The sequence below is a fragment of the Crassostrea angulata genome, chromosome 4 (assembly GCF_025612915.1).
Source record: "Crassostrea angulata isolate pt1a10 chromosome 4, ASM2561291v2, whole genome shotgun sequence".
NCBI lineage: Eukaryota > Metazoa > Mollusca > Bivalvia > Ostreida > Ostreidae > Magallana > Magallana angulata.
In genome coordinates, this window is record NC_069114.1 from 581,784 (window position 1) to 596,033 (window position 14,250).

The following is a 14,250-nucleotide window of genomic DNA, read 5'->3' on the forward strand; positions in this document are numbered from 1 at the left end:
CTCCTTTTTTGGAATTTTTTCCTAAGTCTTTGTACAAATTTAATAAACTCTTTTTCAGAGAACAGTTTCAAGAAAGGTAACTCTTATATCTTTCAACTTCCAATAGCCGTTTGTAGAATTACAAATATTTTAGAGTAAATGTTGCTTGTTTCACCGACAAAGTCTCGTGATATTTTTTCTCGACTTTATCAAGATTATTTTTTTTCGTCAGCACTTTTTAATTTGATTTTGTTAAACCAATCACAACAAGAACAGAAGATGAATGAATCGATGGAGTGGCGCCAGATTGTGAAACACAATGGACTCAGCTTTGTGATATGGCAAATTGGAAATTGAAAACGATTCATAAAAAACTCATTAAATGACAAAGAACTGCAAACTGCGATGATATTGATTTAGAATCAAAAGCGGCCTGATCAAAATGTATGTGTCTGACAATAAGATATGATGACAAAGTTTTCACGGAAAACACACAAACCCACAGATGGCCAATTTCAAAACATAATACCATGCCTTTTTCATACAGATTCGATCATTACCCGGTATATTCTAAGAATACTTTGATAATGAAAAAGAATAAAGATTTAATCACTATATTCTAAGAATCCATTTCAATAAGAATGCGAATTTAATTACATCTTCGATCCTCATATTCTAAGAAATGTTTACAAAATGAATAAGAAATCGAAAAAGATATGATGAAGTTTAAAGAATTCACAACACTTAAAATAAACAAGTTATTTATATCTAAAATTTTTAATTTGGCAGTTGAAATAGATCTTTTTTTTGTATCAAAAGAAAGAAAAAAGAAATTCACTCTTAATAGCTTATAAAGTAATTTTGTTATGTTTATTTTAAAACTGCATAGAAAAGGCCCCTGAATATACGAACAGCAATATCATAATCAGGAATCTATATTATACACTGAGTGCATTTAATTTCTCTAATTGAAAAGGGCGATAAGATTTGAAGTAGAAAATTACCTATTAGCTTTTATAGTTGTACGTATGCGCTCTCTCTCTCTCTCTCTCTCTCTCTCTCTCTCTCAATCATATTTCTAGTTCTAGTGATGTATCTAACAGATACAAAAGAAACCCTGATTGAACCAGCTGCTGTATCAGATGTTTAATGTATGGATATCGATACACCTTCCTAAACATATCCTATTTTACCTGATTTTTACCTGGTCGAACACAATAGACATTTACACAAGCTGTTAGTGATGGCGCCGCGTCATATACGTCTGTGATGGACAGCTGTCACGGCTTGGTTTATATATTGGGATAAAAAAGCATTATCACTGTGTGGTGATTGGAAAGACATATATACGTATCCTATAATTATGGTTGTTATGTATGTATCCGTTATTAGGTGTTAATTAGTACCTAACACTGGTACAGTTATACATTTAGTACTACCCAGGGACGTATATCATTCACCCAGCGGCCACCAATGTAACTACTGTTATTACCCTGTAAGTACAAATTATTTACCTTTATTAAGGCAGTATGTAAGTCATACTTCTACATAATATCTCTCTCTCTCGCTCGCTCTCTCTCTCTCTCTCTCTCTCTCTCTCTCTCTCTCTCTCTCTCTCTCTCTCTCTCTCTCTCTCTCTCTCTCCAAACTTTCAACCCTCTTTCAGTGTAGAGGTATATCGTTGATTTGAAAATTTCTTTTCGTTTTTTTTTTCGACCGGTTATTTTTAAAACATCGCCAGTTTCGAATCATTTAGAATCAGATATGCTTAACGCTTTTATCTTATTTTCCACTTTGATAAATGTATCATGGTTCAACTTTAAATAGCTGAATTGTATTCCATTTATATATATAGCCTCCATTATTTACCTTATGTCTTACGTCAAGATGGAAACAATTATTTTAAAGCATGCGCATTGAAGCATGCTAAAAGATGTATCTATTAAGCCACATCACAATATATTTAAATCGCTGTAAACATGTATACTAAAATATACTTCGAATTATATTATTGCAATCTGAAAAAAAGAGTGATTACGTGGAATGTTCAGTATTTAATTTCGTGAGGGTTATTTCCCTTTTATTGGAAAGAATATTATCGAAGAAGGAAGGCAACTCTAACAAAACTCCGCTAAACGTAAAGCTGAGGCAAATAATTGATTGATGGGTAGTCACAAGAAAGGAGGCCAATGAATGCTGTTATTAAATCACCAGGAAAACTATTTCGCTTAAGTATAAAAATTGGGAGATATTTTGATGTTCTGTCCAACATCGTTATTACTATTTGCACATTTAATTTAATTTGATGGACCATTTTGTGATATGATTTTATTGCATTTTTATCGCAAGCTTTATAGGTTGTGGGTTCACACATATATTGGTTACAATACCAAATTGCACCGCCGACTGTGTCTGCACTACATTGTATGTCTTAAACTTTATAAACGAGAATCACGGAGACCAGGGAGAGTGACGACTCAGGGTTTTTTTTTTACTGTATCAATCTAAAAAACTTTACTCCTTGGCAGTTCATTCTTTTGTTTGACAAAAAAAAAATATTAGGCATTTAGCTGTTCTTCTGTAATTCATTTCTCATTAGAAAATGTTAACTTATTACTTCGATAACTAATGAATAAATGGTGGTTGTCGTTTTAATCTCCTCCAACTTATCGGTTGCGGGGAAAAGTAATGTAAAGTATCCGGTCTAATCATTATTATTCTCTCATCTTCCGTGTTAACATAAATCTGTTTGTCGTTAATTCCATGACTAATCCGTTTGTTGCTTTGGGTTTTTTTTAATTCCCCATTTGCTTTTACAATAAAAAAACGCTTATAACGAACTGCCAGGGATGGATGCTTTTACATCGTTTTAAGCCTAATTTGTTATAACCGTCAAATTAACAACATGTAAAAAAAATTCACAGGGAATGAAAAATATTTCACTGTAAGCGTCAATTCATTATAAGCGTGTTCGCTATAACCTTGTTTTGCTGTACACGTATACCGGTATTCCATGTATCTATATAAATGTTCAGTGCTCTTTCTTTCTCTACAGATCTCCCATTTGTAGTTACAGCGGCTGTTTCTGCTTATTTGGCCCGATTTGTTCTTTTATTAATATAATCAACTTAACTGAGTGTGCCCGAGCCTGTCTTACTGTATACCCGCATTCCCCCTCTTTTCCCCCTACACCACTCCCCTTCCACACAAACACACAAACACTGACAGGAGAACCTGTTGATTTCCGAAATTAGTCAATTTGTATCCAATTCAACCATCGCCCAAACAACCACGTAACGTGTTGTTTCGTCTGACCAGTATCTTGATCCACATCGAGGTGTTCAATAGATTTGTGATTTACAGGACTAAGGCAATAATCTCATTAACCCACGGAGTCTGTCTCACCGTGCCCTAACCCTAATACTCCCCGCCGTGTTACATGCATAGCAAGGTGTAAACATTCTGTCAAGGAATATAAACAACATAATGGCATCTACTTAAACGGCGTCACAGACGATACATGGTTGTTTACAAGTGTTTATAAGTCCCGGGGATTCCATTGTGCATGTCCGCAGGTGCTGGAAGTGTTATTTGATAGGGAAGCTGCCTGGTGTATACTGATTTATACAGGGATATAGGGATGAAGCTAGGCGGCGTATGATGGGTGATGATTGATGCGATCTATAAATGATGCTGCCAAACAGGTTACAGGGAAAAAGTGAACAAATTGATCAGGGTGTTTCAGACACATGCTGCTGATGCTCAGGCAGGCGAGAAATGTTTTGCACGTGATATGTGATTTTCGATTTACGAGGCATTAATATTACACATCATATTACTGGTAGAATTACATTTCATATAGTCAGTGGGTTTAGAATGAATTTTAAGATGTTCTGCATGATTTACATAACGCTTTTAATTTGATTTACATGTTTTTTAACAAGGCATTTAGGGGGCTCGATGATCGTGGTAATTTCTAGACTATATTAATCTCTTTGAGAAAAAGAGCTCTGTTAAAGAACTTGGAAAACATTCAAATTTTAAAACTAAAATAATTGAATTTTTGAAAAGTGTATGGCCACAATTGAATTATTACATATTTAAGTGAAAAGATAAATCAAATGTTTGTTGACTATTTGGCCTGCTTAAATGGGATGAAGATTGAAACGTCATCAAGCGTCAATAGAAATTCACAAGGGTTTTGCAACACTTTCACGTGAATATATATATTATATATTCACTTGACTGTGCTTGTAAATTAAGAAGCAAAGGCAGTTTACTTCAATTAAGATTAACACATTTTGAATTGCAAATATTACACATGAATATAAATCATATTGCATTAATACAAAAAATTGCATCAGTTTAACACCAAATTTCCATTTTTTTCCCCTTACAATATTGGTTTTTTTCTCATTTCATCATAGAATAAGCGATGGAAGGTCTTAATCGTAATAAAACAAAAGAGTCTTGATGAGGCAAAACTGGGCTCTAGGGAATTTCGTCATTCCGTTCACACAGCTTATTTACAGTAGTTCTCTTGCACTGACCCAATCATTGCCAGGGCTATGAATAATTCCATTCTGATTATCTCTGTCAAACTGACACGGACAAAACGAGGAAGGGATATATAAATTGCTGGATCGGACAGAGGCCGAAAACTAATATAATCCCAGTTATTGCAATACTCTCGTTTTCACCAATTCTCTCTCTACCGCAGTACACATATAACGACTCTCAGACGTTCACTCGATGGACCAATAGAATACCGTCTCCTGCGGTCTTTCTGTCCATGCAATATCAGGTTGCGTAAGGAGGACAGGTCCAGAGAATTGATATTTTGTGGGAGCGAGTTGGTCCTGTTATTGTATTACGGAGCAGATCGATGGGCAATGGTTAGTGTCAGCACCGCCTAGTGGACGGATAATGAATCTTCTCCCGGAGTGCTGATGATGTAAGGGGCTTGTTCTGTGTCTCATCTTTCTTTTGTTGACAGAAACACATTGTTACACGGACAAATTATATTATTGCTTATTACGGTAAGGAATAGATTGTTTTGTTTTCTGAACTTGCGGTTCGAATATAAAAGTCACAAAAGAATTTTCGGAAAGTTATTTTTAAAAAATTCATAATGATTGAGAATTAAAATGGTTCAAAAGGCCTAAAATTTTCAATAATTCGAGAAATTCGAGGTTAGGTTTTCCGATGAAATGTTTAAACGTTTTTCTTCGGGTTTATACTTTATACATTTATATTTCAAATGAATCTGGTTTTAGAATGCCACATTGAATATAAAGTAAGTTACTGCTGTATACTCTGCGTACAGGTGAACTTGACCCTTCATTGTGAATTAATATCCAATGATAAAATGTACATGTACTTCCAATTCAGTGTGCCTTTATCAACTCATCTAAACACTAATGTGGTAATATTGAAATAATTAAGTAATGACAAAAATATTTGAAATGCTAAAAAAGTTTGCCATGAAAGAGGTTCGAAACCCTTTCCTCAAAAATGATTAACAATTAACTTTTAAAGTTTAAGAAGTTATAGTTTTTCTTTTAATTTTGTGGAGGATTTTGTTAACATGTTTTGGTGTTGGTAAAATCGGTTTTTGGAATCATGGTTCTTTTTTCAGATTATTTTTATGTATTGCGCTAAATGCTTTGTCATTACTGGGGCTTTCCATATATTTTATCATAAAAGATGAGAGAGAGAGAGAGAGAGAGAGAGAGAGAGAGAGAGAGAGAGAGAGAGAGAGAGATGCTTATTGCAGAGGTCAGTGTTTGCACGCCTAACATCGCGTGCAATAATATGTATACGATAGATGCACCTTTACACATGTGTATATACATGTACACAGGTGTTTGATACACACTAAGAGACTTGCAGGATCGTAAAAGTAAAAAGTAAACCTTTAACTCAGAACAACAGAAAATGGTGCTATCGCCCTCGTTTATATATACTACACTTTGACTGTCTACTGTAGATATGTAAACTGATTAATTGTTGCATTTTGTTGTCTCTATCGAATAACAACACAAGCACCTGACGTTATTTGTTTGTCTCGTACAATACTAACCATTAGCTACTGTTTCTTATGAAGTAATGATATCGATGTGAAATAGTCAGACTATGGATTATAAACGTTAATTCACCAATCAAGGCCCCTCTAGAGACATGTGTTATTTGAACAATATAATCAATGCACAAAACACAGAATGAAAAAAAGTTTATTTAGTCGTCTCAGAATATTTGATGTAGCAAAATGAAAAATAAGACATGGGATGTAATTACGATTTTTAGACATAGAGAAAAATTCGATGTAGCATTCATGAATTCGAACAAGTTCTGGAATACCAAAAAACAGTGGTTATTCGGGAACTTAATAAATACCGTTAGTTTATATACTGGTACTGTACCAGTTATCGGCTAAGACCAGTTATCGGCTAAACTGAGGGTTCGGGTTTATAGCATGCGATCATCCGAGATTTTTTAAGTCAGTCGTCTGTTTCGAATAAAGAATAGTAAGTTTGCTTGAAAGCTTTCTTGAATATGTTTTAAACATAAGCTTTAACGATCATTGTTTACCGCTGATTTACATCTTTGCACTTTCAGCGGTGGGGGAAGTGACGTAATAAGTTAAAAATAGAATATGGCCTCTTTGTGATACGTTATTATATCCCTTCGTTGATTTGACATATAATATCAATACATATAACATTTCTAAACAAAAGAAATTCACTAAATTCTGAGAGATGCATGGTGCAGTTGAACGCCTGATTGCACAATTATGTATTTAACAGCATACGTTTTTATGTATTACCGTATGATGATAAACGGATAATTTTATGAGTTTTGTTTATGTATAGTAACCCCTACGACCTATAAGCTGACCCCGCAAGGGACATAATTCAATTTAAACTTTGCAGAATATAAAATCAACATGGAAAGGGGTTTTACTGTGTTATTATCACGAAGCCGATAACTGGTACAATAAATCGTAAAAACTCGGCAAATTTGGAGCGTGCTAAATAGCACAAAAACAAAATGTTTGAGTTCTAAATGATGATATAATCTAACAGACTGATAAATTAGGAGTTCACCATTTAAAATATGTCAAGTTTTATTCAAATATATCAAGAAATAAGGAAACACGAAAAGAAAACGTAAAATTATAGCCGATAACTGGTACAGTGCCAGTACCCGACATATGGGGAGGTTCAATATAGAACATAAAAAAGGTTTTGTTTACAGAATAGGTACACGTAACAATAGACAGTGTCTGTGCATACTTAAAATACTTGTATATGTGCCAAATACTTAAATCATACTTTTACACGTAGACAAGCTTTATTGTACAGAAAATAAATATGTACTGTTTTATATACATGTAAACTGTGCAAACTCAAGGGTTCTAAAGGAAACTTCTTATTTTTACAGGTATGTTTTCAATCATATCTTTTCTTTTTTTTTCTTTTTTCATGTATAATGTGTTAAAAGTGGCATATAGGCCCGACGGGCCGGGTGTTAAATCTATGCTTACTGTTGTACAACTACAATTGATATTACATTTGGAAATATATACACGTCACTATAAATAGATAAATTACTAACTTATTTCTACCTTTGTACATATGTAGGTACCCAGGCTACACTCTACCTACTACCTCCTCTCTGTCTCACCCCTCGCTGTACATTGTACATGTATGCGCGGATCCAGAAAAGGTTTGCAAAGGGGGGGGGGGTCCGATGTTTATTTCAAAAATTGAGATTATTATTGGTAATTTTGTAATGTAATTTAAAGAAATTTGAATTTTGCATGCAAGGAGGACCCTCCCCCCCCCCCCACCTCTAGATCCGTGCAGTTTTTGTACAGTTTCACCTACTACATTTATCCCTACTCTGTCTCACCCCTTGCCGTACATTACTCCCATTATTACTCGGCGGCGCCCGCTAACTAGGCTTATTGATAAACGAACCAGATTAATACGAGCTGATTTTTCCCATCTCAAAAACATATTATGTTGAGGATGCAAATGCATATATCCTCACCAGTGGAATCGCTTAGGCCAGAGGCTAATTACGGGGGCGTGAGTGCGGCTATTCCACCGATCGGTTATGGGAGTGTTTAATTAGGTTACTTGGGATGGATTTTATACTTTAATCAACATTGGATTAACCTGTCTAGAGACGTAAATTACTCCAATTGCAATGAAAAGATAGAAAGAAAATCGAATCTGCAGACATGAGCTACCTAAGGGAAATTTGAAAGATACATAGATTTCCCCAGCAACGGTACGTGATGAGTTCACTTGTTTAGGCCTGGTGTTTTGGAGAGAGAGAGAGAAAGAGAGAGAGAAAGAGAAAGAGAAAAAGAGAGAGAGATGCAATATGCTGACGGACAGAAATATATTTTGTTTGAAATCAAATTAAATTTAGAAGTTTATTTCTTTTAACCTTGAATTTAATTTTTCTGCCAACATTTAGTTTTGACCTCAATAAAGATGCAACTTTGGGAAATGCATGGGGTGTATATACATGTATGGTACGTAAGTGAAATATTACTACCGAAACCTTGCTTAAGTGTACATGAATAGGTATGCTGTGCATACATGTTCTAGAGTTTTTACTATATGGAATGATAATAATAATGAAAAGATTCACAGTCTCGGTTTGGTTTGAACTTATTTTTATTGTAATATGATGACAATGAGATCGGGCACAAGTTCTAAAATTTACTTAGCCCTCTCCCTATACAACAATTTACATACATATTTTTTCACATGCAAATAAAATATCATACTCATATATGTGTGTATAGATATAAAGATTCGAAATGATTTTCGGTAAAGTTTCAGATTGAACATTTTGATGCAAATGTAAATACCTAATCAAAATCTTTTTAAATATAAAAATGTGAACTAAAGAAAACAAGTGTTCCTCCAAAAGTATTGTATAAAATAACATAATCAGTCGATCTGATATAGATTTTACAAGATGCAGTCCATGGATGGCTATAATGCCATGGAGATTTAAAGCGAATCGGCCGCTAACCTGCTCACTCAAACAGTTTCCACAACAAAAAATAGTGCAAAGGAATTACAGAGTGTTGTAAATCAAAAGTATATTTCTAGGTATTCAAATTATGTTAACAGCAAAATGTTTCCAAAAAATCAGGAAAAATATGTTAACAGATTCAGTACCTGGCTCATTATCAATTGGCAACTCTTTAAACAAACCTTTCAACATCTCTGTCAATACGGGAGTAAAGTTAAAGGTAAACTGAAATGCATCAGATAGAATGGCCTGAAAGTGGGGGGGGGGGGGGGGGTCATGTACGTTATCATAGCCAATATTTCTGTGTGGCTGGCAACAATACCTATATATACATGTACCATATTCAAATCAGTTGGCATTTTCTTGCCTTTTCTCTAATAGTTGCTTTACTATTATATCATGAGTAGGCAACACATTCAATGACTTAGGTATAGCAGGTGACATTTCATGAAGATGTCGTAGGGACTTACCCTAAAGACAAGCTGTAACAACTAACACGGAATCTCAAGAAGCAATTCTCAGATAATAGTCAAACTAAAATCTAATGAAAATTAGCACCTTAAGGTTGATACAACACTTTGATTGCCTGTACGTATAAGTACGTCAATTTACATGAATCAGAATACTGTAGAAATCCGAACAATATGTGGAATAACTATAGTACCTTCCCTTAATATTTTAATACAGACGTACTGATCTGAACATTACAAATAAGATGTAAACGTAATCCACAAAAGGACTCCAAATGGCTTATATAAGTAAGGAGAAGAACAATATTCAATTTATTTGTAACCTAATGTTGCTGAAAAACGGAAACATTTTATGTTAGAATGTTTAGTTTTTTTCAACTATTAATAGTAAGCACACGGCTACTGTGAAACATGGATTCGTAGTAATTATATTGTAACTTGTAATTAAGGGGCTGGGGATAATTTCTGTGCACTGTGTAATTATCATATACATGATGATTAAGAGGAAGAATTTATAATTAAAGCTAAGAGAGGGAATGATATTTACTACAAATCACCCATCAGGGATGTAAAGGCATTCAACGTAATGTCAATGTACCAAACCTTGCATCCAGCAGTCCCCGGCGGTCCTCTCTGAGCTGGTCAATAGAATTACATGTAAATGTTTATCTAATAAGTATGGAGAGAGACATCCGACTCGGTCGTGTAATTCCTTCAATTTCTTCTCCTGGAACGTACTTAATGGAAGGATATTGTAGAAGGCATATCTAGTTTGTCGCAATAATGGATTATGCATGCGTAATAACAAGAAATTAAGTACATTAATTCTTATTGGTAAAGTAACTAAAACTCCTTTTCATATTTGCAATGCAAGGATAACAGTTCTGATGGTACACAAAATACCACGTGTTCAAGAGCAGTAAAATTAATTGGTTTCTAATTAAGGGAAGTCAGCATTTTATCAACTGTTACATTTTCAATCAACTGGCGTCGAATGCCAAGAATTGAAAACTCTTTTGTTTGGACAGTGCTCCCAAACGTCAAGACGTCAAACTGCCGGAGGCCTTTCTATAGGACCACGAGGTCAGACACAACACATAATATGGAAACTCAGGGGGAATTAAGCAGCCAGCATTAAGTACAATATGTAAGACCGGATATAAAACTGAGAGAGGTCCATTAGTGAATACATTGGATGACCATAAAAACCGGAAGTGAGAACTGTGCCTTAGCAACTTACAAAGTCACACGAGGCAATTAATCACAAAGTCCATTCGTGAATTCCTCGTATTGTGGACTTTGTCTTTAAGTAAAGCTGCTCGGAACTCCTCGAACCTTTTGCACACTCGCACACAGTCGCAGTTAATTTTAAGTTGGAGAACTGTTGAAAGAGTTCCGAGTGATAAATGCAACCATGCCCCAAGAACGCTATTAATAAGTAGACTTGACCGATGTGACCATTACGTAACATCGCTATCATTTGACCTTACTAAATTATAAATCAGTTCCTCAACGACCCCGCCAACAACCAATAAAAATTAACAACAGACAAACATTTCAAGAAGAAGGGGCTTTCTTTGTTTGAAGTGACCATCTGGCATTGAAAAATTTAACGGGTGAATAACACACTTGATATGGGAATTGGACTATTCAATATTGTCCGGTCTCATTGATTTATCGATTTCCTGTCCGACTCTTCAATTACCCTGACGTCAAATAGTAATAACTCTAAGAAGAACCATAGCGGGGGGGGGGGGGGGGTGACCAGAGACATATGTGGCAATCTTACTGCTGTAATCGGGGTCCACTTCAGCCTTTTATTGTTTGTTGACTCTCACTTGATCCCAATTTTCGTTGATTTATTAGGTACATATTCGATCTGCTTGTAATTTGTCCACTTTGTGATAGGGGCTTCGATAATTCTGTCTTTTGATAATTAGAGTGTAAACTGTTAGTAGTCGTACATCAAAGGTAAGTGAACCACGTAAAATTTAGGAATATCAATAGAAATAACATTTGATGTTCACTGCGATATCATAGATTAATGTTAGAGTGGATATGTCTTTAATCTTTACTTTAAAGTAAAACATGACTTTAAAGCATCGCAAGCTAGTACATGTATAAGCTATTTGAACCGGTCCAGTACAATTCAATTTTTAGGCATGATGATATTGTGTGCATGACATTTTGAAACCCTCGCTTCTGTAAAAAAAAATATTAACACCCCTCCCCCCCCCCCCCCCCCCCCTCACATGGTATAGGAAATGAAGGTTTTGAAAACCATGATCTTTTACCCATTTGTAGACTTAAAAAGGCATGTGTTCAGACGGACAGTGCTGTGGCCTCTTCACATATTAAAACCTCACTTCTTGTCTTATTAACTTATTACTACTGTAAAATCAAATTTACGCCGCTTTATGCAGATTGCATAATGCATTGGTTGTCGGTTGTGTCCTGCAGGATCTAGTATATCAGACTCTTGTTGAGTTGTCTAAAAACAAGAAATGTTGTTATGTCATTATGTATACATCAATCGGAGCTCTACAATAGCGCACAGCGCTGTCCTTTACGCTACCATAGACATTTGTGGTACTTACATATAAATACATTGTGAGCATATACAATTTTGAAAAAGAAAAGAAGCTGAACATCAACCATATGTATGCTATATAATTATGTTTTACAGAACAATGGACTGAGCCAAGACCGTCAGAATGAACAACTCTACGGGTCACAGCGAGGTGGCCTACAAGACGCACCCAGAATTCCTTGCGGCCGAATGGATCTGGGTCTACGTGTCCCCGGTCCTCATTTTTGTGGGCACCATCGCCAACATCCTGTCAATCGTCGTCCTCCTCCGCCGGCGCATGCGCTCTTCCACCACCATGTTCTACCTGACCGTTCTGTCGTTCGGCGACATCATGGTATTATACACGGGGCTGCTCCGGTACTGGATCAAGTCAGCCTTTAACGAGGACATTCGTCTCATCTCTCAGTTCTCCTGTAAACTTCACGCGTTCCTGGTCTACTTCTCCCTCGATTTCACGACCTGGGTATTAGTAGCTGTGACCATAGACCGCTGTATATTCGTGTGTCTGCCATTTCGAGCCAAGCGACTGTGTACCCTAAAGCACGCTAAAATTGTAGTGGTATCTATCGCGGGGATGATGGTGGCGCTTAATTTTCACCTGTTCTGGGGCGTGGCCTTCGAAGTGTTACTGGGGGAAGTGACGTGTACACACGCCAACGATTTCACGGAGTTTACGTGGCCTTGGATTGACTTCTGTATGTTTAGCATTGTCCCCTTCACCATTATGATCGTAGCAAACATCCTCATAATCAAACATCTCTTCTTGGCGCACAAACGCGTAGCGTCACATCAACACGAACACATTCCTTCGGAACACAGCGAAAGTGTCGTGCACCATTCCAATGGAAATCACGTACATGCCAACGGAAACCACCGAAAGGTTCCGAGTGTAACGAGCATGTTGCTGACGACGAATTGTGTGTTTCTTGTGCTGACTCTTCCTATTGTTATATATCTCATTGTTTACCCCTATGTTCTGTATGACGCTTCAGACCACGTGACAGCAGTTCTTCAGTTGTTGTGGGCCATCGCAAATATGTTACAATACACCAACAACACCATCCATTTTTTCCTGTACTGTTTGACTGGGCCTCGTTTTCGACGAGAACTTTTCAAAATTTTCAAAATAAAGACTAGGTCGTCGCACGAATTGACAATGACGATGGAAATGCATTAAGAACGACTCATTCACGACGTTTATGTGTTTTTAACTTTGTTTGTGATACTAGAATATTTTATGTCTGTTTGACACAAAATTGTTTAATAAAACAGATATTTTAGATGTAAGATTAATTTCCTGCTATTAAAAGGTCCGAATGGCTTTTATGCACCCCTGTACGTGCATATTATTTAATTACAATTCTCTGCCATCAGTCGTGCTTTCCGGTGTCATTTGATGAAGTAGAAAACGATTTCCAGAGGAATTGAAGTAATCAAAGTTAATGAATTCTCCTGCACAAAGCAATCATCCGGCGAGTGATGTATTCGAGGAAATTGGGTGTTTTAGGAAACCAAACTCTCGCTTAGCCGAATCAGACCCCAAACAAACACCATACAAGCTTCCTTATATATGAATATCATACCAGATATAAACAGATTAGAGTCTATTTTCAGAAACCGTAGACATGCTCATAATTGCAAAACACGAATAAATAAATATGATTTCCCCACAGACAGTTATAGCTCATAAAATACTGTGTTTTAAAAAGAGAAAAATATTCTACATAGTTATATGATAAAAATAATTGTCAAATTTGAAATTATGGATCTATTTGTAATTATTTACACTGAATACATTATGTACATGTATTATAACATTGATACAGTGGGGCTCCCTAGAACTGATATTTTACGACCTGTCAGCCCGTTTTATCGTAAAGCTACAGTTTTTGAAACAAAGAGAGGTATAGAAGGCCTTTCCGACAAGCAGAAAAACACAACCTCGAATGTATTGCATGTAGGAATCATTGACACCCCCCCCCCCCTTTTATGAAAGTGTTGAGATGTGAACTAGACTTGAGTACATGTAGATTCAAGGATATATCATAAAATATACGATAGAAGAGACAAATGCATGTAAGGGTGTTAAACCGATACTAACAGGCACGTAGCGTCGTTTTTGAAGGGGGTGGGGTGGTATACTCATCCAAG

At 36.0% G+C, this 14,250-nt stretch overlaps 1 protein-coding gene across 5 annotated transcripts; it reads left to right on the forward strand.

Moving 5' to 3' along the window:
• Positions 1–1,322: 1,322 nt before the first annotated feature.
• LOC128182517 (FMRFamide receptor-like) lies at positions 1,323–13,392 on the forward strand. 5 transcript variants are annotated; one of them, XM_052851190.1, is made up of 2 exons: positions 1,323–1,474; positions 12,196–13,392. In XM_052851190.1, the coding sequence occupies exon 2, from the start codon at positions 12,224–12,226 to the stop codon at positions 13,274–13,276; it is 1,053 nt and encodes a 350-aa protein (XP_052707150.1). In that variant the 5' UTR covers positions 1,323–1,474; positions 12,196–12,223; the 3' UTR covers positions 13,277–13,392. The 5 variants fall into 5 exon arrangements, with proteins under 5 accessions (XP_052707150.1, XP_052707148.1, XP_052707149.1 ...); XM_052851188.1 differs by lacking the exon at positions 1,323–1,474 and adding an exon at positions 4,678–5,018; XM_052851189.1 differs by lacking the exon at positions 1,323–1,474 and adding an exon at positions 4,678–4,933.
• Positions 13,393–14,250: the final 858 nt, after the last annotated feature.

Bases quoted from the DNA above. Each gene is read 5' to 3' on its own strand.
- LOC128182517 (XM_052851190.1), top strand. From the start codon at position 12,224: ATGAACAACTCTACGGGTCACAGCGAGGTGGCCTACAAGACGCACCCA.